The sequence below is a fragment of the Scyliorhinus canicula genome, chromosome 7, assembly GCF_902713615.1.
Source record: "Scyliorhinus canicula chromosome 7, sScyCan1.1, whole genome shotgun sequence".
Taxonomy (NCBI): domain Eukaryota; kingdom Metazoa; phylum Chordata; class Chondrichthyes; order Carcharhiniformes; family Scyliorhinidae; genus Scyliorhinus; species Scyliorhinus canicula.
Window position 1 is genome coordinate 189,500,908 of NC_052152.1, and position 26,974 is coordinate 189,527,881.

General features: G+C 45.1%; 1 protein-coding gene across 2 annotated transcripts in view; it reads left to right on the top strand.

Annotated features, from left to right (window-relative positions):
• Positions 1-298: 298 nt before the first annotated feature.
• The window catches only part of lama5 (laminin, alpha 5), a 324,952-nt gene continuing 298,276 nt past the window's right edge, over positions 299-26,974 (top strand). For both annotated transcript variants that reach the window (XM_038803518.1, XM_038803519.1), the window contains exons 1-2: positions 299-733; positions 12,329-12,478. In XM_038803518.1, coding sequence (XP_038659446.1) covers positions 473-733; positions 12,329-12,478 — 411 coding nt within the window. In that variant the 5' untranslated portion in view covers positions 299-472. The remainder of the gene's footprint in view (positions 734-12,328; positions 12,479-26,974) is intronic.

Below are 26,974 nucleotides of genomic sequence, written 5' to 3' on the forward strand. Positions count from 1 at the left end.
TAAATGGCCAAAATCTCAGATTGGGTTCGAATCCCTCTTGAACCGCTGCCTCATGTATTGTTAAATCCGTTCACACAAACCGCGGGGGCCGGGGGGTATGTGTCACCCCCCCTTCCCGGGATAAAGTGGCAAGTGTTCCATAGTGAGCAGGTTGCAAACAGGGGTTTTATTTGGATTTTGTCCGCAGCTGGTGTTGCCCAGGGGAGGGGGGGGGGGGGGGGAGGCCCGTTCAGTGAAGCAACACCCTCCTGTTTGCAATGCAAGGTACAGACCTCCATTGTGATCGTGGGCAGGAGGAGGGAGGAGGGAGGTTGCTGCATCATCATGATTGGGTAGCCCTGCCTGGTGGAGCTGCTTTTGCTGCTGCTGCCAGTTTGCATGTTCGCGGCTCGCTCACTTCCAGCAGCAGCAATAATAATGAGCAGAGGCTGGGTGCTGTGAGCAGAAAACCTTCGGAGAGGAGGGAGGAAACATGGCGAGGGACGCAGGAGCCGCCACACTCCTTTTGAACATTTGCTACATTGTGAGGCTGGTCTGGGCGCAGGGGGTCATCACCGCTGGATACGGAGTCAACGGCTTCAGCTTGCACCCGCCTTATTTTAACTTAGCGGAGGGGACGAAGATCACAGCCACGGCCACTTGCGGAGAGGATGTGTCGGGGAGGCCGGTGGAGGATCTGTATTGTAAACTGGTTGGCGGTCCTGTGTCTGGCGATCCCAGCCAAACTATCCAGGTATTGAACTCTGGCACACACACACACACATTCGCTTCCAGTTGGACCTTCTCGCTGATTTCCAAACTTTCCTGGGCTGCAGCGATTAGATTGAAGTGCGTTTGGCAGTAGTTACACTGGCATTTAAACCCCCAATATCTGCGCCTTTACCAAAGTTCAAACGCCACTCTCTCAAATTGTGTTTGATTCACCGCCAGGGCAAACGGCCACATGTTGGAGCTTCTGAGCTCAGGAGGGGGGGACCTCTTCTGATCAAGGTGCACTGACAATTTGATGCCAGGGCAGTGCAAGTGCACAATTCCCACTGTGTCCCAAAAACCCTCTTGTCCCGTTTGAAATTCCAGTACACCACCTTCAGTGTGTGTGTGGGGCTTAATTTTTATTATTTTTTTGAAAATCCACACTGTGGTTAGACAGGACATGACCTGGGCTTTACAGGACGTGAAGCTCATTTTAACACCTTTAAACAAACAAATATATATATATTTAAGACAAATCTGCTTTAGCTGGTTGCTGGTAAGAATTATTACCTGTGAGGGTCCGCAGGCGGTTAAGGTTTATTGAAATCTGGAAGACAATGTGTTTTCAGCAAATGATGTGGTTTTTGGAGGTGGGAAGAGATGACAGTTATCAGAAATATAATTTTTTTTTGAACTAGAGGTCAGACCTTGCATTTGAATCATTAAAAAAAAATGCTGCAAGGAGGCCATTCGGCCCATCGTCCCTGGGTCGTCTCTCCTCTTTCTCTCCCCCCCCAGGGTGAAACAACCCTTCCTTGATCAGCCCAATATGAACATCAAACAATCTGCTTCCCGGTGTCTCCTCTCTCCATTTTCAGCGGTGATTATTTTACCTCCCTCTCTTCCCCCCAGAATATTATCATGCCGAGCTATTGCCTTATTTAGGCTCCTCTTGGATTCCTCGGAAGATGTGGTCACCATGGATTTTCGTGCCTTTTTAACTCGCCAATTGGAGCAGCGACCACAAAAATAAAGCACCCCCCCCCCCCCCCCCCAGCAGAGTCCGAAAGCCGCTGTGTCCCCGCCACATATTCCCAGCTTGTCTTCCATGAGAATTAGTCTTCAAGCCTTTGGCTTTTGTAGTCACGATTTATAAATCTGGCAACGTGCTTCAGTTCAACTATACCACCACGACATTGAAACCAAATGCTCACTCAGATTGGCGAAGTTAAAACTAACCTTGCCACTTCTGTCATAAAGCATCATTTAATTATTTTGCCAACTAGATTTACTAGGCGAATGGGAAAAGGCAGTTTAATGGCATAGTCTATTCTCTTGCTTTTCAAAAAAAAAACCTGGGAGGGTAATTGCTACTGTCCCTTTTTTTAAAAATGCAGTTAAGTTGTTGAACCGTTCCCGTGCCTGATAACACGAATTTACTACTTAACACGAGCCTTGCTTTAACTCCTGTCATGCATGGGAGACTTTCCTTTGTAATCAAATGGGAGGTTTGAATGACTGATGTCAGGAGGTTTTAAGGGATAAAACTCCACTGTTTCACTGCTTCAATGATGCAGTAAAATATGCAGCAGTATTAACTTCACTATTGTCTCCAGACCCTTTTGAGAGAGCCACAGTGTAGCTGTATTAATGGAGGCTGTGCCTTTTAATGATCTAAATTATTCCTCAAACAATATCCTGCAACTGTCGGGGAGTTCAGCAGTGAAATGTTCTTCAAAGATGCCTTTAGTGATTAAATAAATTTCAAACGTGATCCTTGAGCTTTGATGGGACTCAGTCATAAAGTGTCGGGAGAGGTCCCTGTGAAATATTCCAGAAAGGCAACATATCTTGCACATTCTCATCAAGCGACATCATCACGAGGAAACTTGATTCAAAGATCTCCCATGATTTTTAATCCAGGTGTTTTATTGGAATGCATTCAGTTTCAAAAAGAACAGTATGGAATAATGAAAGATTCTGTCGGGTTTGAAGACACTCAGGCAGATGTTGATGCAGTGATTAGCATTGCTGCCTCATGGCACCGAGGTCCCAGGTTCGGTCCCGGCTCTGGGTCACTGTCCGTGTGGAGTTTGCACATTCTCCCCCGTATTTGCGTGGGTTTCGCCCCCACAACCCAAAGATGTGCAGGGTAGATGGATTTGCCACGCTAAATTGTCCCTTAATTGGAAAAAATGAATTGGGTACTCTAAATTTATTTTAAAAAAGATTTGAAGGCACTCAATTCTTCAACTGCACCCCTGGAGTGCAATTCTAAAGCATCTCAACTAAAACATGACAGCTGTGATCTAAGTGCAAAGAGTTTTCTCGGGAAGAAGAAGTTGGTGTTGGAATGGTATGAGTTTGAACGGAAGGAGGTTGGCATAATTAGCCCCCAGCAGGCTCACTGTAAGAGGGTTGTGGAGAGAAGAGGGTGGAGCAGTTTGAATTGTTGTCCATAAACCTGTGACATGCTTCCGTGGTTCTTTGGAGATGACATAAGGCATGGATTGTAGCTGTGGACTTATCCAAGGAGGAGACTGGGACCTTAGCAGGAAAGTAGGAAGTGAGAAGGGTAATAATGGGTTAGGTTAGACTGCCATCTGTGATCTTGATGTCCACCTGAAGGCCATTGAAGCAACCTAGTATGAACAGCAACTCCAACTTCACAATCCTCCCCTCTTGTGATCTTACTGCCCAGTGAGCCTGTCGAGGCCAATCTTACCAATCTCCATTCTGTCCCATTCACCCTATCTGCCATAAAGGGACTTAGACTTTGCTAGTGAATCAACAGTCACTAGTCCTCTGCATTTCCCTCTCAAATATTTGTTTACTCACAAACAAGCCCATGACCTTTCACCTAGTGTGGATGGTTAGATTCATGTAGCTCTTACTGAAACGTAACTCATGGGTCATGACCCCTTGCCTTTTTACTGATTGCCTCCCTTTCATCTCTAAAGTCCTCAAAAATGTTGAGAATTTATACACTTACTTTATTCACCTGATTGAGGTTCATAAAATTGAGGGGCATAGATAGAGTGGATAGGAAGGAACTTTTCGCCTTAGCAGAGGGGTCAATAACCAGTTTTAAGGTAAGGGGCAGGAGGTGTAGAGGGGATGTGAGGAAAACCCTTTACAGCAAGAGGGTGTTTAGAATCTGGAACTCACTGCCTGAAAGGATGGTAGAAGCAGGAACACTCACAATATTGAAGAAGCATTTAGATGAGTACTTTAAATGCCAAAGCATACAAGGCTGTGGACCAAGTTCTGGAAAATGGGATTAGAATAAATAGGTGCTGGATGGCCGGCATATTCATGATGGGCCAAAGGGCCTCTTTCCATGTTCTAAAAACTCTATGACTCTATATTTTATTTTCTAAATATGCAAATTTAAAAACAATTTTTACAAATAAATTGAGAGTACCCAATTATTTTTTTCCAATTGAGGAACAATTTAGCATGGCCAATTCACCTACCCTGCACATCCTTTTGGGTTGTGGGGTGAAACCCACGTAAACACGGGGAGAATGTACAAACAGCACATGGACAGTGACTTGGGGATCAAACCTGGGTCCTCAGCGCCGTAGGCAGCAGTGCTAACCACCATACCGCCCTCTATGACTCTATGTTGCCACTTCACAAATACATATCCATCATTCCTACATTTCCCACAACTTCCTGTTTGAATTTCCTCCACTAAAACAGAAATGATTAAAATCAATATGAATGTCGTACATTTTTCCACATCATTCTCTTTGACTTCACTGCGGCATCTGACACGGTTGACCATACAGTAACCTTCCAATGCCTCCTCCATATTCCAGTTCCTTCCACATTCCGGACTGTCCTCATATGTTATTACCTTTCCTACTTGTCCAATATTCAAAAAGAAAACCCAGCAATCACTACCTCCAACACCCCCACCTTCCCCGGCCCTAACATGAAGTCAAAGTCAACTCAAGGATCTAACATGGCCTCTTTTTCATATACTCTTGGTGATATTCTTCAAAGACATGGGCATCGGCCTCCACATAGAACATAGAACATAGAACAGTACAGCACAGAACAGGCCCTTCGGCCCTCGATGTTGTGCCGAGCCATGATCACCCTACTCAAACCCACGTAACCACCCTATACCCGTAACCCAACAACCCCCCTCCCTTAACCTTACTTTTTAGGACACTACGGGCAATTTAGCATGGCCAATCCACCTAACCCGCACATCTTTGGACTGTGGGAGGAAACCGGAGCACCCGGAGGAAACCCACGCACACACGGGGAGGACGTGCAGACTCCGCACAGACAGTGACCCAACCGGGAATCGAACCTGGGACCCTGGAGCTGTGAAGCATTTATGCTAACCACCATGCTACCGTGCTGCCCCCTACATGTGCACTGACAATACCGTGCGCTATGCCTCCATCATTTCCCTTGGTCCCTCCATTATTTAATGTTATCAAAACGCTTGATGACTTCAGTCTTCCTAATGTTCAGCAGGAGCATGGTGCACCTTGAGCCAGACCTGATGCCAGATTGATGGTGCATCAACATGTAGATAACATGTCAGGAATCTTTTTAACATCAATGTTGGATACAGCTGCAGCATCTTCAGTATATAGTTTTGCTTTCAAACTGGAAGCTTGGTAGCATTCTTTTGCATCTGCATGTGTATGCTGCAATTCAAATAGGCAATGTAACCGCTAGCCTGCATCGTTAGAGAAGGACTGTATAAAAAGAGTAGCAATTACTGCATTCATTTTCTTTAACAAACCTACCTTACAACTGGCCTTGAGCTGCAAACTAATGCCTTATGAATCCTGCAATGACTTGTGGAACACTATTGCCAAATTAATTTGCACAATGTGTAACCACATGGAGCTTTTAGTGAAAGCCCCAAGGAATTTGAAGTATCACTGAAGATATATAATATATATATAGAACTAGCTTGAATTTTGAATCATTCGTCAGTGCAGAACAGCATGTTGTCAGCAATGTAAAAGAAACAAAGAAAAAAAGATCTTACAACAGTTTTATTTATTATTTTAATAAATTAGAGTACCCAATTATTTTTTTCCAATTAAGGGGCAATTTAGCATAGCCGATCCACCTAACCTGTACATCTTTGAGTTGTGGGGGTGAAACCCAGGCAGACAAGGGGAGAGTGTGCAAAGTCCACACGGACAGTGACCTGTGGCCGAGATTGAACCCGTGGCCTGAGCGCCGTAGGCAGCAATGCTAACCACTGCGTCACCGTTCCGTCCATCTTACAACAGTTTTAAATTAATTTTAGAGACTATTTTGCTGCAGCCACAGTTGCATCTCTAAGTGGCCATCTTTCATGGGTAAATCTATCAGCAGGGAGTAAAGTTCCTGAGGGCGTGTCAGCTCTGTGTTTAGTTGCCTGCTGACAATGCATGTTGGAAAACTGTGGGCACCTCCTCAATGATATTCCATCTGTTCTTCAGCAAGTATTGTGGCAGAGTGCGTGTGAGGTTTTGATGTACCCTCAACCTTGGAAAATTTATGCTTTAGTGTCAATAGGTTGTTCCCCTGCTGGGCTGAGCCTAATGCTGTTCTCCCTAAATTTCTCACACACAAAAGATTTTCCAGGTGGCATCACTGCATAACCTTTCAGGAGTGTGAATCTGCCTGATATATTTATGTCTTTCCTACTCAAAGAGTGAGGGGAATTGGAATATCCTCACTATTATCCAGGCCTGCGATCAAAACTGGGACCTTTGTGTTTTCTAAAGTTCAGTAGCACAGCTGTTAATGCATTTACTCACAGATTAATTAGGAAGTCGACTCTGACAAACAGAAGGAATAATTTATAATGGATGAGAAAACCATGGGAAGCATGTCCCTATTTCCCCAATATTCTTGTCTGGTAGCTGAGACTTCAGTGTCCATGTGGAAAATTGGTTCTTGGAATTAAGACCCCCCCAGTGTGTACCTAATCTGGCCCAAGATGACAAAACAACACTAAAGCTTGCAGGCTGGTCCAGAAAACCAGCACAGACATAATGGACTAAATGGTTTGAGCATAGGAGGAGGAGAACAATCTATGGTTCTACCTAGATATATTAGGGCATGTGCTCTTGCACTAACAATGCAGAGATTTAGTATTCAGCCATTTTCTTTTTTTCTAAATTTAGAGTACCCAATTCATTTTTCCAATTAATTAGCAATTTAACATGGCCAATCCACCGAGCCTGCACATCTTTGGGTTGTGGGGGCGAAACCCACACAAACACGGGGAGAATCTGCAAACTCCACACGGACAGTGACCCAGAGCCGGGACTGAACCTGGGACCTCGCCGCCGTGAGGCAGCAGCACCAACCACTGGACCAACGTGCTGCCCTAGTATTCAACCATTTTAAAGTTTAAGAAAAAGTTCCAATTAAGGGAAAATTGTGCGTGGCCAATCCACCTACCTACCCGGCACATCTTTGTGTTGTGGGGGCGAAACCCACGCAGACACGGGGAGAATGAGCAAACTCCACAAGGACAGTGATCCGGGGCCAGGATCGAACCAGGTTCCTCGGTGCCGTGAGGCAGCAGTGTGCCATTTTAGGTTGTGAAATTGAATTTAATAAATCTGTTAATTTATATCCAGAAACCAGAAAACAACGTCACTGTGTTGCCATTAAAACCCATCGTGTCCCAATTATGCCATTCAGGGAAGAGGATCCTACCAGCCCTACTTGATGCAGCCATTGCGTGACTGTACACCACGTGGCTGACTCTCAATGGCGGCTAAACTGACCTCGTTATAAAAACACAATCGCTGCAAAAGAAGACCAACTATTGCTCCTTGGGATAAGTAGGGACTGGAGAGAGATCCAATATCTACCGAACCAATTTGCAACAAGGAAAAGCCTTTTGAGTGGTTATCATACATTGGCCTCGATGTTGCGGTCAGTGGAAAAGCAATGGCTCTCGGGCACTGACAAAGCTGCCCATAGCAACCTCGGATCTCTGTCACAGTCTTCCTCTTTCTCAACAGATTGAACCTGCCGCCAGGTCACAAGGATATCTTAGCAGCAACAGTGATGTCAGCAAGCAGTTAGGCAGCTAATCACATTGAAGTAATCAGACAGCAAACCAGAAAGTTAAAAAAAAATAGTGTCCCCAATTATCCTTTTCAAATTAAGGGGCAATTTAGCGTGGCCAATCCCCCTAACCTGCACATCTTTGGGTTGTGGGGCTGAAACCCACGCAGACACGGGGAGAATGTGCAAACCCCACACAGACAGTGACCCAGGGCCGGGATCGAACCCGTGTCCTCAGCGCCGTAGGTGAAACCAGAAAGTTAAAAGCACTTAATGTCTCTCACTTTTGATTTAAATTGCCAGATTACAAAATAAGTTATTGGCTGAAGGTAGTGGCTAAAATAAAGATAAACTACGTTTAAAAAAAAAAGATGGGTGGAAATTTCCACCGGCGGGGTATTCTGCTCCCGCCAAAGTCGATGGACTCTTTAATGACTTTGCTGCATTTTCCAACCCCTCCCCCTCCGTGATGGGACCATAAAATTCAGCCTCATGTGTAACATTGATTTTCTTTATTATAATGGAGAAATTTGAGATTCTGCAAATAGTGCTGAAAAGAGAGACATGTTGCCGAATCTTTTCATCTCAAACTCATCAGAATAAATGCAAGAATGCCAAATTTCAATCAATCACAATACTTTATACCACAGAAGAAAAGTCTGCTGATGATCAGTTGGCATGTTGACACTGATTTGTGTGAGCCCTGCCATGAAGAAAGAATAGAAACATAGAATATAGGAGCAGGGGCAGGCCATTCGGCCTTCCGAGCCTCCTCCGCCATTCATTTTGATAATGGCGGATCATCCAAATCAATAGTTAATCTTGTACTGCCCCTCCATATGCTTTGATCCCCTTCACCCCATGTGCTATATCTAACTGCCTCTTGAAAACATACAAATGTTTTGGCCTCAACAACTCCCTGTGGTAACCAATTCCACTCTTCGGGTGAAGAAATTTCTCCTCATCGCTGACCTAAGTGTATCCTCAGACTGTGTGATCCTGTTGCTCATTCTGGTGAGTGTGCTTTACACTCAATTGGCTCTGTTTTATTACCTTGTTCTAGAGTCGCCAGGTATCTTTATGATACCACCACGAGGTTCAAGTTCAAGTGCTGATCAATAACTCGGTACACCAATTAGTAAGGTTCAAATCAAAACACGTTTATTATATACATAATTAATCGCTACTCATGCATAAACACTACAAAACTAGACTATCTCTACCACTACAGGCCAATACTTATGTTTGGAAAAGAACCCACTGGGTCAGGGAACAATGGCCTCTTGTTCAATCCTGGGGCTGTGGGCTTCCAACTGGTATGGACTAAGGGTCAGGAGCGTCTATCTCGTAGCGTGCATTGACTGGACACTTACTTGTCGGTGTAGCTGTTAGCTAGGCCTCTCCTTCTCACGGTTAAGAGTTCTTCCAAGCTGCTAAGATGTTCTGCTGGGAGGGCCGGCTAAGAGAGTGAATTTAACTTGGGACCGGTCTTTTATAGGCCCCAGGGGCTTTGTGCTCTTTTGGGCGGACCCCGTTCCTGCCTCCAATCGATTGGATCACGTACCAATCGATCGGTATGAATTCCCCCAATACTGGGGCTGTTCCCTGATCGCTGGGCGTTCCTTGGGTGCTCGTTAGCCTCTTTTGTCTTGGATTCCTGCTGGCGCCAAGGAGTCTGACTTGTTTTGACCGTTCTCGATTGTTACCATTGTGCCCGGGAATCGCTCATTAATATTCAGATTGCTGGTTTCAATGCTGTCTGCTTTCTGCGAGTCGAATATACAGGAAAACTTTGCAAACTGCTTGCTTCTCTGAGCCTGTCCATTTTTCCCTGCGTTCTTTGCGAATCTTCATTTTAAACTAGGGAAGTGGCCAACCCAGGTGGCTACAATCCTCGGTTCTGTACACCCCCACAATCTACCTTGCCTAGCAATGGGGAACTGCTCTGCAAATGTATAGATAGTATTAGCTTTTCAAAGCCAGTGATGGTGTTTAGCAATAATTAAGTTAGAACGCTGTTATTGCAATCATTCAACTACGTGTAACTCTTTCGAGGGTTTTTAGAGTGAGACCCATTGATTGTAGCCTTGGGGAATACCTCAACAGTGCACCCTCTGGCGGGGTGTAGAACCACTGACAGCATTTTTCAGGTCTGTGTTATTCTGCACATGTCCAGATTCCAGACATTGCTGCTGTTTTCAGTGGAATAATGGAAATACACCAGCTGAGGGCAAATGCACCAGCAGGAATAATACATTATGTTTGGTACAACTTGAGCCCTCGATACACCACAGGTAAAAAGTAATGAAGCTCATCATGCCTCTGCTGGCTCTTGGAAAGGATATTGTCATGGGAATGTCACTTTAAGAAATGTTTGTCTTCTCAAATGGCTGCAGTGATGTCATTGTGTGGGTGGAGCTGGGCTCTGGCTCTGCTTTTTACTTTTGTTTTGAGGTGGACGCTGTTTTGGCTCTGAGTTTTACTTTTGGTTTTCAGTTGGGAGCTGTATTCAGACAAAGCAGGTGTATATCGGTCTCTCTCTCTGGATGTTAAAAAGGTGTTCAGATCACTTAATAATTTAAAAGTGATAACTGTTCTCCATAGAGAATTCAAACCTACTGGCCGGGATCCTCCCTTCTGGGGACTAAGTCCCCGCGCCGGTGGTAAAACCGGCGCCAACGGCTCCGGCATCAATGGCCCCCCAAGTTGAGGAATTCTCACCTTTCTAGGAGGCTAGGTTGATGTCGGAGGGGTTGGCGCCGCTCCAGCCGACGGCGAAGGGATGGTGCATGCGCGGAACGGCCGGCGTGACCGGCTGGCATATTCTCGTGCATGTGCGGGGGGGGGTTCTCTTCTCCGATATGGCAGAGCCCTACAGGGTCCCGGTGCCCCCATGGAACAAGCCCGCCTGCAGATTGGCGGGCCCTCCGATCGTGGGCCAGGCCACCGTGGGGGCCCCCTGGGGTCGGATTCCTCTGCGCCCCACCGAGGACCACACACGCATACTCACCTGCCAGGTGCCGCCGGTGCGTGAGGTGAGTGATTCACGCCGTCGGGACTGGTCAAAAATGGAAGGCCGCACGGCCCATCGTGGCCCAGATAATCGCCGGGGGGGCCACTGTCAATGGCCCCCGACCGGCATGGCAGTGATCCCACCCCCGCCCGAAAAACGGCGCCAGAGAATATGACAGCAGGCGGCGGGGCGGGATTCGCGCCTCCCACCGGGGATTCTCAGACCCGGTGTGGGGTTGGAGAATCCCGCCCACTGTCTTTGTTAAAAAGGTTGTTTGGCTTATGGATGTTGTTAGGAAAGTTATACGGGTTACCTATAGAGTACTGTATCTTCGGGGGGGGGGGGGGGGAGTATCTGTGTTGGTAGTTGATAAGATGTTTAATGTGTGTTTATAAAATTTTAACTGGATTCATAGAAAAAACATTGTTTTGTTTAAAAAATACTTAATATCTCTGTTGAATAACACCTGGAAAGTGGCCCCTTGTGCTCCTCATAACCAAAATCAGTTCAAAGTTGTGGGTCCAGTGAGCTCCATGATACACTTTGGTGTTCTCTAAATGCTGACCCATTATAATATTCAGTTAGTCTCTTGTTCTTTTCCCATACTTCAGTAGCATCTTCCTTTTAGAATCATAGAATTTACAGTTCAGAAGGAGGCCATTTGGCCCATCGAGACTGCACCATTCCTTGGAAAGAGCACCCCACTTCAACCCACGCCTCCACCCTATCCCCGTAACCCCGTAACTCAATAACTCCACCCAACCTTTTTGGACACTAACGGCAATTTATCACGGCCAGTCTATCTAACCTGCACATCTTTCGACCGTGGGAGGAAACGGGAGCACCCGGAGGAAACCCACGCACACACGGGGAGAACATGCAGACTCCGCACAGACAGTGACCCAAGTCGGGAATTGAACCTGGGACTCTGGAGCTGTCAAGCAACAGTGCGAACCACTGTGCTACCATGCTGCCCTTTTCAAGTGTATAACCAATCTTCTTTCATGTTTGAATCACGTTGGAAATTTCTGTATCTTGTATTTAGCAGGCATCCCATCATACTTTAGATGCCATATTCTGAACTGTCAGTATCAGTTAAAAAAATGAGAAAAAGAAAACCAGTCAATTTCTGCTTGTTTTTTGGACATTTAATGACCAGGGTTCTCTAAAGGGCAATAACTAATAAAGTAGACAAGCACCCTTCAAGATTTTGTGTCTAATTGATCCAGAATATACCACATTAAATCATTGAGTACTTGGGCAGCTACCTCGTGTAGAGTTAGCATATTAAATATAACCCTGACTTAGCAACTATCCATCACATCCATGCGTCTGACCCCAGACTGTCTGTGAATGATGCCATAGAATAGGTTGTATCAGTTACAATTCAGGGTTGTTGTTGGCTACTGTAGTTACTAATTTAGGTATCAATACTATAATTTGTCACTTGTAATATCATGGACAAATGGGACTGATTTCGAAATGAGACATTTGCATTATTAAGGGGGCTTTGGTGACAGGCATGTGGTGCTTATAACCTTACTTACCTTGTGTTATTTTCTTTACCAGGGTCAATATTGTGATACTTGCAAGGCAGAGAGTAACAAAGCACATCCAAGCACTAATGCCATTGATGGGACAGAACGGTGGTGGCAGAGCCCTCCTCTTTCTCGTGACCTGGAGTACAATGAAGTCAACGTTACACTTGATCTTGGGCAGGTAGGTTTATCGTGCAGTGCGCTGTTCCAATGTAATGGATATTGGCTATTACTGTCAACTTCTTTAAAGCCTTTGACTGCAAGTCCACCAGTGACTGAGTGAGTTCATCAAATGGGTGCTTGTGTCAAACATAGAGAATGATCCAGGCTTTATTCTGTCGAGGAGTAGAGGCCCTGCAGCCCCAGCATCTCTAGGTTAGGGAATATGCAAAGTCAGAGCAGAAGTTGGCCATTTGGCCCCTTGAGCCTGCGTCACCATTGAATGAGATGGCTGATCTAATTATGCTTTTAATTCCACATTCCCTTCTATCCCCAATAACCTTTGATTCCCATGTCTATCAAGAATCCCTCCATCTCCACCTTAAAAATATTCAATGACCCCCACCTCCAGGAGGGAAAGTTTGATATGGTTTCAGCTTCTGGTTGCTATCGCTAAGAATTTGCTTGTATAAGTGTGGGTGTGGATGTTGACTGAAGAGAGGATCAAACTCTGATGTGATATCTTCACAGTCAGTGTTGAATAGCCTCATGGTAATGTTGAAGCTTGCAAATCAAGAATAGCCATTTGAGTAAAGTCCTGGAAGATGACCATAAGACCATAAGACATAGGAGCAGAATTAGGCCACTTGGCCCATCGAGTCTGCTCTGCCACTCAATCATGGCTGATATTTTCTCATTCCCACTCTCCTGCCTTTTCCCCATAACCCCTGATCCTCTTATTAATCAAGACCAACCCAACAAGGAGTTAACACTTTCAAGAATGGAGGAGGAGGGGAATGTAAGCAAGATAAAAAAATTGCACTGTAGTACTGAGAAGCCAACTAGCTGAATGAATTAGGTATGTGTTGTAAACTGAGCACTTGCTGAATCAACCTGTGCCATTCACTTTCGATATTTGGCATTGGCTTATTTGGTCACGGTGTTGCTAGGCAAAAAATACTAGAATTGGCTGTTCCATGTCACCCAGCAATGGCCTCACTCCATTTCTAAATCTAATTGAGCTGTTTCAGTGATGAGATTAAAGGCCTGGATATGACTGAGTGATGTGATTATACCAATGCTTAGCACATCCAAATGAGATCCTCTCTCTGCTGTTTTATCAGAGCCGCTAACTAACTTAAAATAAATTGATGTTTCCATTAAATACAGTGTTGTGTTCTGTGACCTTGCCTTGCAATGATTTTACGGTAACAGGCTCTTGATATTTACCGTCTATTATTTAGTTGCTCAAACATGAGCAGTGCTGACTCTAGCTTGTTTCGCCGGATGTAGTTTTGTTCAATGTGGCCCATCTTTTTGATGAATTTACACTGGCAGAGACCTAGGAGATGGCCTCCAACCATTCTCTGGGCCTGTTCGCAGGACACAACGAGGGGCAAGGTTTGATAATATTGAGCCCTCACCCAAGGAATAAACCGTCAATTTACTTTCCAAATCCCAATCTACAAACCCATTTATGCAAGAATAGAGTCAACAGCATTGATAGGAATTCTTTTGGAATAATTTGACGCGGGATGACAATAAGCTCCTGGGCATTTGACAGTGTCCATTGTGAAATAAGGTCGACAGTTTTTGGGATAGCGGTTTTGTTCTAGTGCGTGTGTTAGCTTAAAATATTTAATCCTACAATGAGCACTTGTTGAATTGTAGTGTATTATTTTCAAAAGTGAGGAATAAGGGGCAGGATTCTCCACCGGCGCCTGGGGTTTTCCCGACAGCGTGGGGCTGCCCCACAATGGGAAACCCCATTGACCAGCTGGTGCAACGGAGACTCCTGCCGGCGGTCAGGGCAGAAATGTGGCGCAGCAGGGCGAAGAATCCAGCCCAAGATTTTCATATTGGTCTTGCCCTATTGTATATATTGACTCCAATAGTCCAACAGACTGTAGTTAATCTCTTCTCCCTGCACCCCCTCCCCCCAGCCCAGATTGTAGTTACTCACCACCCCCACCCCCCCATATTGTAGTCACTCATCTACTTTAAGATTTTCACAGTTCTGAGCTGCAAGGCATCCTCTTTTTTTCCTGCAACACGTCCATATCTTTTGCCTGACAGTTCCTGATTATATTCAATCATTGAGCTGTAATGTGATGTCAGATTGATAGTTTGCCAGCACTGACAATTGTAAAACCCACCAAACTGTGCCATTAAAGGTGGCTGTTATACATCACACGTCGCATGGAGCCGGAGGATCGTCACAGCACGGAAGGAGGCCATTCAGCCTTTCATGTCTGTGTCTGCAAGAGCAACTCAGCTAAGTGCACTCTTCTGCCCTTTACCCATGACCCTGCAACATTTTTCTCTTCAGGTATCAGTCCCCTATTAAAATCTAGAACTGAAACTGGTTCACACCACACTATCAAGTGGTGAATCCCAGATCCTGACCACTTGCTGTACAAAAATGTCTTTCCTCATGACGCTATTGGTTCTTTTTCCATTTAATAATAATATTAACAATCTTTATTAGTGTCACATTACATTAACACTGCAATGAAGTTACTGTGTAAAGCCCCTTGATGCCACACTCTGGCGCCTGTTCGGGTACACTGAGGGAGAATTCAGAATGTCCAATTCACCTAACAGCACATCTTTCGGGATTTGTGGAAGGAAACCGGAGCACCCGGAGGAAACCCATGCAGACACGGGGACAACGTGCGGACTCCGCACAGATAGTGACCCAAGCTGGGAATCGAACTTGGGACCCATGTGCTGTGAAGCACCTGTGCTAACCACTGTGCCACCGTGCCACCCACAAGTATATACACACACAGATACGTACACAAACACAAATATGCACACACAGGAATAGATATCCATGTACACATACACTCATGCACATCCCCACGGTTACACACACATATCCGTGCATACACACACACGCACAGATACCGATACATACACACAGGCACAAATAAATACTTCCTGACATGGACACCCACAGCCCCACATTCTCCCCGTGTCTGCGTGGGTCTCACCCCCACAACCCAAAGATGTGTAGGCTAGGTGGATTGGCCATGCTAAATTGCCCCTTAATTGGAACATTTTTTTAAAAGTAAAAAAAAAGAAGTGAAGGAAGAGGCCTAGAGAAAAACTGGGCAGAAAGATGATCAATACTACAGATCCTGAACCTAAAACCTGGAATGGGATGAGTGCACTATTTCAAAATGTCTGGTTTTTTGGGAAAGTTGGATTTGGGGTACTATTCCTACAGGTTGAAGTGTAGTCACAGTTGTGACGTAGGAAATGTGGCAGCCAATTTGCAAACAGTGAACTGCCATCGGTGGTAATTACAAGCTTATCCGTTTTTGTGATGTTGATTGAGGAGTAAATATTGACCAGGACTATGGGAAGAACTCCCTGGCTCTTCTTCACATTAGTCGCGCCTGTTTGGGGACACAGAGGGAGAATTCAGAATGTCCAAATGACCTAACAACACGTCTTTCGGGACTTGTGGGTGTGCTATCAACTGAGCCAGAGTTGACACCAGAATTAATGGATCTCTTTAAGTACAGTCGTTGCTTCTCTTGGCAGAATTGAAATGCTGCCACCATATACTGTCAGTCTCGTTGGCCACAGACCAACTTGCTTCTGCACATCATATCCCATGTTGTTGAAGCAGATTCTTCAGCACAAGCATGCCAAAGAAACAGCTTTAATGACGTAAAGGAGGCATTAAACTATCCGGTTTATTGTGGAATGGAATCCTGCCATGTCAACTAAGGAAAGAAGACACCTGAATAATGAGTTGCATTGGGAATAAATGGGTGACGGGAGGAAGGGTGGTATGATCTTAATGTGCTGCCTTAACCCGAGGACAGCTCTGGTATGTTAATCTCAAAGGCTTTGTGAATGTCAAAGGCTTCAAACCCTTCCCTTTCCCCATTCCAACAACCCACCCCCCACCCGATTCAGTATCCACAGCAGAAGAAGAACTTTCTCATCTTTAACTTTTAGTCATAAGATTACCAGATCTGGAAAAAAAAATTTTTTTTCATGTCAACAAAGTGATTTGTATGTTGTTGGGAATGGAAGTTTAAAATGTCACTATTCCGTATGTACAGTGTGCAGCCCTAGATGAGGGCATGTTAGGCATGTTGTACAATCAGTTAAAGGTATGTGTTGACTCTTTTGGTGGAAGAGAAGCTAAAAAACGTAAAACACAGTTTACCTTTTAATGTGTCTGGTGTCTGGTGCTAAAGTGGCTCTGTATAATTACTGCACACATTGCATGCATTCCTTGAATGCCAACCAAGTAATCCTTTTAGAAAGTTAAATTCACAGTCTCTGGTCAATTTAAAAGAACTTCTGCTTTTTCAAACTTGTGGGTAATTTATCTTATTTCATTGGCATATGCCTGAGTGCTGGCCTCAAGTGAAACATTGGTAATAGTATTTTTGGGGGCTGAGAGTGTATTATTTAGAACAATTGAATTTGTAACTGGAATTCAGCCAGTCTAATGTCCATTTATGTAAAACATGTAGTCTAAAAGTGTCATTGCCTATTCAAGGAAAAATAACAGCATTATGTAGACTTGTTAATTCATAATTGTCCCAAGGCTCTTAATGAGATGCTGAGGAGTGATGGAAGATTCAGAAGAGGTGACAGAGAAAGCAAAATGGAAAGGATAAGTTTTGAAGAGCCTTATTTTTTTTTAAAACGAGAGAGGAGCAGAAAGGAGAGTTTTATTGAGGGAGGCCGGATAGGCCGCTGAATTTGGAAGGCCAGCCTGGGTTTTTGGGGTTGGAGGAGGTTGGGCAGTAAGGTTGTGCAATGGAAGGATTTGTGAACAAGAGCTTTGGTTTTGAATGATATGTTGGGAGTGTGGACAGGTAGTGCAGTGGTCAGTGCCGCTGCAAGTAATGGGTGGGTAAAAAAAAAAATGGAAGGTAGGAAAATGTACCCCCACCCGCACCACAAAACTAGCCTAAATGTAATGCTTTAACGAAATAGGCATTTTCTGCAGCTGGCGCCTAAAGAAAGGTGTATGTGTGTATACATGTGTGTTTTGCGGAGATCGCTTGCCATTGGCCACTGCTTGGATCTTCCAGGCCCGCCAAGGCCTATGGTGTTTTGTACGGCTCGCCTGCCCCGCTGCTGGAGAACCTGCCTCTGGGAGTGGCCTTCAGCAGGACCGGAAGATCCCGCAAGCAGGAAGGGCCGGAAAATCCCTCCCATACTTTTTGTTTTCTTTCCTCATATTTTTCACATTTTGTTCTCTGTCGTTTTGCTTTTTTTCTACTACTCTCGTTGAATTGAAGTTAGAAAGCGACTTGAGTCTAGTGGTCTTCCAGCAATGTCACCTTGCAACTCATTCCCCTACTCCAACCTTTGCTTAAAAAGCCTTCAATGGTGATTCTGCTGAGATTTGGGAGGGAGGAAGAAATGTACCAAAAGATAAGTGGGAAAGATGCATCGCATTTGTGGAAGCTCCGAGGCGGCACGGTGATGCAGTGGTTAGCACTGCTGCCTCATGGCCCCGTGGACCCGGGTTCGTTCCCGGCCCCGGGTCAGAGTTTGCACATTCTCACCCCCACAATCCAAAAATGTGTGCAGGGTAGGTAGATTGGCCACACTAAAATTGCCTCTTAATTGGAAAAAAATAATTGGGTGCTCCATATTTTATAAAATGTTTTTGTAGAAGCTCCAGAGAATCACCCTGTTCCTCTGTGTATTGTTGACATGTTTAGGACATGCGTAGCCTGAATGTAAAGAAAGGTGTGTGTGTATACGTGTGTGCTCTCAACCATACACTGACAACCTAAGGCGGCAGTGGCATTGTGATGTTGTCACTAGTGAGGTCCTGAGTAATACTCTGTGGATCCAGGTTCAAATCCCACCACAGCAGATGGTGAAATCTGAATGAAATGACCATGAAGCCATTGTCATAAAAACCCATCTGCTTCACTAATGTCCTTTTTTAAGGAAGGAAATCTTCCGTCTTTACATGTAGGTCTGGCCTACATGTGACTCCACTGTGTTAGCTTAAAGTATGAGCATACAAGTAAAAAATTCCCAAACCCTGAGCAAGGTTAGAGTTGAGAAAAAATGTTTTCCTCCATGGCGTAACGGGGTATTTTTAAATTCCTGAGATGTGGGTGATTTTAACTCTACCTTCTGGTGGTGACTGACCTTGTGGGAGAGCAGTTAAAATGAACCAGGTTCACCAGCTCCTCAAGACCTGGACCAGAATTAATATTAGCTCGATGGTAGCACTGTTATCTCTCCAAAAACGTAGGGGCATAATTAGGGCTGACACCCGAGTGCTGGAAGGAGGGAATGCTGCAGTGTCAGAGGTCCTGCTTTTTGGATAAGATGTTAAACTAAGATTGTGCGGTGGATGTAAAAGATCCATATGACTATGTTAGGAAGAGCAGGGTGAAGTTCAGAGTAACATCTTTCTCTTTTAAAAAATTTTTTTTTTTATAAATTTAGATTACCCAATTATTTTTTCCAATTAAGGGGCAATTTAGCGTGTCCAATCCACCTACTCTGCACATTTTTGGGTTGTGGGGGTGAAACTGCAAACACGGGGAGAATGTGCAAACTCCACACAGACAGTGACCCAGAGCCGGGATCGAACCTGGGACCTCAGCGCCGTGAGGCGGTTGTGCTAACCACTAGGCCACCGTGCTGCCCGTAACATCTTTCTCTTGGCCAACATGACTAAAACATATATTTGGTCATCTGCTGTGGGCAGATTGGTGCATTTGCCTGTATTACAACAGTGACTACACTTCAGATGTTCTTTTGGGATCACTTAAAAATGCTCAAGATGGCATATAAGTGCAAGGGTAGGAGGGTTATATCAATGATAGTCTTTCAGTTTATCAACATATCTCTGCAGACGCTTTGTTAAATATGGAGATTGGCATTTATTGCATTTGTGAAAAAGCCTTTAGAATTTATTCTTACCATTTTTTGTCATAGTTGAATCAGAAGGACCTCTATAGAATCTTAGTGTCACAAATTAGTCCTTCTGAACAGTGAATGCAAATTTATTTCAATCTAATATTTTGTGCCAGAAGACAGGTCAGTGATAATACTGGTGACACAAACCCATGCCCAATCTTCAGTTTACATTTAATTTTCTGTTTCTTCCTGACCCCTAGCATCCACATTACTTTTCATTTTACTTGCTCATTATTCTTAATGTTCTCAGAGAGAGGCAATAGCATTGAAACCAGCTCTACCCCAAACTCCATTCTATTCACAATTTATCCCCGGAGTCCCATTAAATTGTTTTAAAAACTCTTGACCTTTCCATGAAATTTCCTGTTTTATAAAAGTGTCGGTACATTGAGCTTTATTAGTCAATTGTGTCTTCCATTGGATGAATGGGAATTGAATGCACAATACTCCAGGGGATGGTAGCTCTGTTAAGAACCAAAATCTTGGCTCGAAAGCAATGTGTTGGAAACACTCAGCAGGTTAGGTAGCATATGTGGAGGGAGTTGACATTTCAGATCTACGACCCATCATCAGTTCTGGAAAAGGGTAGAGATGTGACAGATGTTATACAAGTACCGAGGCAGAGAAAGGGGTAGAAGGAACTCGATTAAACACTGAATTGCAGGTTTATGTGATGGACTGGGCAGTGTTCACCGCAAGAAACTTCAGAGAGTCGTGAACACCGCCCAGTCCATCACACAAACCTGTCTCCCATCCATTGACTCCATTTACACCTCCCGCTGCCTGGGGAAAGCGGGCTGCATAATCAAGGATCCCTCCCTCCCGGCTTACTCACTCTTCCAACTTCTTCCATTGGGCAGGAGATACAGAAGTCTGAGAACACGCACGAACAGACTCAAAAACAGCTTCTTCCCCGCTGTTACCAGACTCCTAATTGACCCTATTATGGACTGACCTCATCAACACTACACCCTGTATGCTTCATCCGATTCCGGTGCTTATGTAGTTACATTGTATACCATGTGTTGCCCTATTATGTATTTTCTTTTATTCTCTTTTCTTCCCATGTACTTAATGATCTGTTGAGCGGCTTGCAGAAAAAACTTTTCACTGTACCTCGGTACACGTGACAATAAACAAATCCAATCCAATCCAAACCAATAACAAAGGTGAACAGGGATAGATGGTGGCGTATGGCGTATCCTGAAGCCTAAGCTATTGGCAGCTGGTGGAATTTAAATACAACTAATTAATCTGGAATATAAAACTCGTCTCAGTAATGTTGACCATGACAGCTATCTTTGGAAAAACCCACCTGATTCACCAATGTCTTTTTAAGGAAGCAAATCAGTCCTCCTTAACTGGTCTGGTCTACATGTGACTCCAGACTCCCATCAATGTTGGTGACGTTTAACTGCCCTCAGACATGGTCCAGCAAGTCACTGAATTTCCACATTGGGCAATTAGGGATGGGCAACAAATGATGCATTGCCAGAGACCCTCTCATCCCATGATAGAATACAAAGTTTTTTAAAAAGATAAAAGAGGCCAACAGAAATGACTTGGGGGAGAAGAGCAGAGCTTTAACGTGACATTGCTGGAAGAGAAGTGACAATGATTTAAACTGTTTATGCTGGCCCTACTTGTAGGATCAATGGGAAGGCTTTCAAATTATTACATTCTAAATGTTCAACATTACTACATTTCCCATTAAGTGTGATTACATGTCCAAAAAGCATACATTTCTAGGATCTAAATGTACAGGGTGTGATCTGTACCGGAACAATTCTGTGATACAGAATGACAGTGGACCTTGTGCCTTCCTTGTCCGATCGAGCTGTTTACCAGATATAACCCCATTGAGCCCAATCGTATTGTGCTTTTCTTCAGTATCTAGACACTCTGGCCTGTCTTGTAAAAGTCTTGGAGTAGAAACTTCTCTTGATGAGGAGTGCAGAACAGGTAGTATCTTATCAACTATCCAATATTCATTTTATTTTTTAATTTTGACAATTCTACCACCTAAAGCAAATTCCAAAACCCTTCTCTCAATCTTTGGATGATCCATTAGCCAAGCAAGTATAACAAATCAGTAATAAATTGGTTGAAATGTATATTCCTGTTTCAGACCAATTGAAGTTCCTGGAATGCCAAGCCTACCTTTTTTATTACAGGCTATCTTAATTGGTAGGATTGCAATGTAGTTATTTTTAAACCATTGTGCCATCAGGTGCTTATAAAATCTCCATTATCATTTGGACTTATCGCTGTCCATTTCTAGTTCAGCTTGCTTCAGGAAATCATCAGTGCTTGGAATGTCGAATATCTTTGCGACTTATACAAATATTGACTGCAGTTGGGGGTCGCAGTGGTAAGCTGTTGACCCATGGGTCACAGAAGTGACCTCGAGTGTGTTCTAATCACCCTAAGGCAATATTGCACATTTGAGGTCACCCCTGTAACCCCAGAGGCAATAGTTTATCTTGTATCCCACAACTGCAGTCAATATTTGTTTTCCTGTTCTTTGATTCTTGTGTATATTCTAGATGCTTAGTCTTGAGTTATTGTTCTTGTCTTGTGCCTGAGAGGGAAATAGTGCTTAATAATGACCTAGAGTGTTAAGTAGTAGAAAATAGTAACTTGCATTAATATAACACCTTTCAGCTGGGAGCGAAGTATGGGCTGGAGCAGGAGGAAATATTTAGATACATGCAGGTTCGAGACTTTGCCAGAAAGGAGATACAGATCCCCTTAGAGCCGGCCTCCACATTGCTGGAGGAGGAGCTGATGACAGGGGGGCTCGAGAAGGGGGTAATGTCGACAGTTTACGGAGCTATTTAGGAAGAGGAGAAGGCACTGCTGGATGGGATCAAGGCAAAGTGGGAGGAAGAGTTGGGAGAGGGTGTGGAGAAGGGGTTCTGGTGGGAGGTGCTCCGGAGAGTGAATGCCTCCACCTCGTGCATGAGGTTGGGGCTGATACAGCTGAAGGTGGTATATAGAGCACACCTCACAAAGGGCGAGGATGAGCCGGCTCTTTGAGGGGATAGACAATGTGTGTGAACGTTAAGGGGAGGGCCTTGCAAACCACGTTCATATGTTTTGGTCCTGTCCAAAGTTGGAGGATTACTGGAAGGAGGTTTCTAGAGTAATCTCTAAAGTGGTGCATGTGAAACTGGACCCAGGCCCTCGGGAGGCCATACTTGGGGTGCCGGACCCGTTGGAAACGGGTGCGGAGGCAGATGTTGTAGTCTTCGCCTTGTTAATCGCCCAAAGGCAGATCCTGTTGGGATGAAGATCAACCTCTCCACCCTGTGCCCTGGGGTGGCGGGGGGACCTGCTGGAATTCTTGACGCTTGAGTAGGTCAAATTTGAATTGAGGGGAAGGATGGAGGGGTTCTATAAATAATGGGCGTGACTCATTATGCACTTTCGAGAATCGAATTACATTGAACATTGGGTGATTCCTGATTTCCTTTTGTTATTTGTTTAAGTTAACATGTAGGCTAATGTTTGGGGGTTTAGTGGGAGGATGGGATTGTTGTTATTGATATGGGGATCGGCATTGCATTCATTACTGATTATTCTTTATTGTTGGTGGGTGTAAGTTTGAGAAAATGTGAAAAAGGAGAATAAAAATATTTTAAAAACTAACCCCTTTCATTCCCTCAGAATTGCCTCAGTGATTTACATTTGGAAAGCACGGTAGCACAAGTGATTAGCACTGTGGCTTCACAGCGCCAGGGCCCCAGGTTCCATTCCCTGCAGGATTACTGTCTGTGCGGAGTGGGCACATTCTCCCCGTGTCTGCGTGGGTTTCCTCTGGGTGCTCCGGTTTCCTCTCACAGTCCAAAGACGTGCAGGTTAAGTGGATTGGCCATGCTAAATTGCTCTTAGTGACCAAAAAAGATTAGGAGGGGTCATTGGGTTACATTGGGATAGGGGGGAAGTGCGGGCTTAAGTGGGTCGGTGCAGACTTGATGGGCCGAATGGCCTCCTTCTGCACTGTATGTTCTGTGTTCTATGAAACCTAATCACAGCTTTGTAGGCAGATATTGGCAGTCAAATTGCCAACATCAAGTTCCCATGAAGTAACTGAAGCACTGGAGTGCTGAGATTGTGGCATTTGAGTGCTACAGTGAGAGTTTGGTGACTGAGGGAGTGCTGAGCTTGTGGCATTTGAGTGCTACAGTGAGAGTTTGGTGACTGAGGGAGTGCTGAGCTTGTGGCATTTGAGTGCTACAGTGAGAGTTTGGTGACTGAGGGAGTTAGGTGAGGAGGGAGTAAGGTGTTCCTTATATTTCATTTCCTATATTTATCAAAGAGCGTGAAGGGAGCCAGGAATTTAGAGTACAGCTGACTGGAAGTAGAGTCGGAGGGCGGAGGTCCAGTTGGTCCAAGGGGCAGCTAATTCTGTAAAGTAAGAGGGGATGGAGGCTAGGGCAGTTGCATGCTCCTCCTGTAGGATGTGGGTGGTGAGGGATACCACTGGTGTCCCCGCTGACTATACCTGCGGGAAGTGCACCCAACTCCAGCTCCTCAGAGACCGTGTTAAGGTACTGGAGCTGGAGCTGGATGAACTTCGGATCATCCGGGAGGCAGAGGGGGTTATAGAGAAGAGTTACAGGGAGGTAGCCACACCAAAGGTACTGGACAAGAGTAGCTGGGTTACAGTCAGGGGAAAGAAAACTAACAGGCAGACAGTGCAGGGATCCCTCGTGGCCGTTCCCCTTCAAAACAAGTATACCGTTTTGGATGCTGTTGGGGGGGATGAGGCCCCAGCGGCCAGGTCTCTGGCACTGAGTCTGGCTCTGGGGCTCAGAAGGGAAGGGGGGAGCATAGAAAAGCAATAGTAATAGGAGATTCAATGGTTAGGGGAATAGATAGGAGATTCTATGGTCGCGAGCGAGACTCCCGAAAGGTATGTTGCCTCCCGGGTGCCAGGGCCAGGGATGTCTCTGATCGTGTCTTCAGGATCCTGAAGGGGGAGGGTGAGCAGCCAGAAGTCGTGGTGCACATTGGTACCAACGATGTAGGTAGGAAAAAGGGTGTGGAGGTAATAAACAAGTTTAGGGAGTTAGGCTGGAAGTTAAAGGCCAGGACAGACAGAGTTGTCATCTCTGGTTTGTTGCCGGTGCCACGTGATAGCGAGGCTAGGAATAGGGAGAGAGTGCAGTTGAACACGTGGCTGCAGGAATGGTGTAGGAGGGAGGGCTTCAGGTATTTGGATAATTGGAGCGCATTCTGGGGAAGGTGGGACCTGTACAAGCAGGACGGGTTGCATCTGAACCAGAGGGGCACCAATATCCTGGGGGGGAGGTTTTCTAGTACTCTTCGGGAGGGTTTAAACTAATTTGGTAGGGGAATGGGAACCGGATCTGTAGTCCAGCAACTAAGGTAGACGATAGTCAGGACGCCAAAGCACACAGTGATGCAGTGGGGAAGGTAACAATGACAAAGGAGAGTACTTACAGGCAAGGAGATGGGTTGAAGTGTGTAGACTTTAATGCAAGAAGCATCAGGAATAAGGTGGGTGAACTTAAGGCATGGATCTGTACTTGGGACTACGACGTGGTGGCCATCACAGAAACTTGGATAGAAGAGGGGCAGAAATGGTTGTTGGAGGTCCCTGGTTATAGATGTTTCAACAAGATTAGGGAGGATGGTAAAAGAGGTGGGGGGGGGGGGGGGGGTGGCATTGTTAATTAGAGATAGTATAACAGCTGCAGAAAGGCAGTTCGAGGGGGATGTGCCTACTGAGGTAATATGGGTTGAAGTTAGAAATAGGAAAGGAGCAGTCACCTTGTTGGGAGTTTTCTATAGGCCCCCCAATAGCAGCAGAGATGTGGAGGAACAGATTGGGAAACAGATTTTGGAAAGGTGCAGAAGTCACAGGGTAGTAGTCATGGGTGACTTCAACTTCCCAAACATTGAGTGGAAACTCTTTAGATCAAATAGTTTGGATGGGGTAGTGTTTGTGCAGTGTGTCCAGGAAGCTTTTCTAACACAGTATGTAGATTGTCCGACCAGAGGGGAGGCCATATTGGATTTAGTACTTGGTAATGAACCAGGGCAGGTGATAGATTTGTTAGTGGGGGAGCATTTTGGAGGTAGTGACCACAATTCTGTGACTTTCACTTTAGTAATGGAGAGGGATAGGTGCGAGCAACAGGGCAAGGTTTATAATTGGGGGAAGGGTAAATACAATGCTGTCAGACAAGAATTGAAGTGCAGAAGTTGGGAACATAGGCTGTCAGGGAAGGACACAAGTGAAATGTGGAACTTGTTCAAGGAACAGGTACTGCGTGTCTTTGATATGTATGTCCCTGTCAGGCAGGGAAGAGATGGTCGAGTGAGGGAACCATGGTTGACAAGAGAGGTTGAATGTCTTGCTAAGAGGAAGAAGGAGACTTATGTAAGGCTGAAGAAACAAGGTTCAGACAGGGCGCTGGAGGGATACAAGATAGCCAGGAGGGAACTGAAGAAAGGGATTAGGAGAGCTAAGAGAGGGCATGAAAAATCTTTGGCGGGTAGGATCAAGGAAAACCCCAAGGCCTTTTACACATATGTGAGAAATATGAGAATGACTAGTGCGAGGGTAGGTCCGATTAAGGACAGTAGCGGGAGATTGTGTATTGAGTCTGAAGAGATAGGAGAGGTCTTGAACAAGTATTTTTCTTCAGTATTTACAAACGAGAGGGGCCATATTGTTGGAGAGGACAGCGTGAAGCAGACTGATAAGCTTGAGGAGATACTTGTCAGGAATGAAGATGTGTTGCGCGTTTTGAAAAACTTGAGGATAGACAAGTCCCCCGGGTCTGACGGGATATATCCAAGGATTCTATGGGAAGCAAGAAATGAAATTGCAGAGCCGTTGGCAATGATCTTTTCGTCCTCGCTGTCAACAGGGGTGGTACCAGAGGATTGGAGAGTGGCGAATGTCGTGCCCCTGTTCAAAAAAGGGAATAGGGATAACCCTGGGAATTACAGGCCAGTTAGTCTTACTTCGGTGGTAGGCAAAGTAATGGAAAGGGTACTGAGGGATAGGATTTCTGAGCATCTGGAAAGGCATTGCTTGATTAGGGATAGTCAGCACGGTTTTGTGAGGGGTAGGTCTTGCCTTACAAGTCTTATTGAATTCTTTGAGGAGGTGACCAAGCATGTGGATGAAGGTAAAGCAGTGGATGTAGTGTACATGGATTTTAGTAAGGCATTTGATAAGGTTCCCCATGGTAGGCTTATGCAGAAAGTAAGGAGGCATGGGATAGTGGGAAATTTGGCCAGTTGGATAACAAACTGGCTAACCGATAGAAGACAGAGAGTTGTGGTGGATGGCAAATATTCAGCCTGGAGCCCAGTTATCAGTGGCGTACCGCAGGGATCAGTTCTGGGTCCTCTGCTGTTTGTGATTTTCATTAACGACTTGGATGAGGGAGTTGAAGGGTGGGTCAGTAAATTTGCAGATGATACAAAGATTGGTGGAGTTGTGGATAGTGAGGAGGGCTGTTGTCGGCTTCAAAGAGACATAGATAGAATGCAGAGCTGGGCTGAGAAGTGGCAGATGGAGTTTAACCCTGACAAGTGTGAGGTT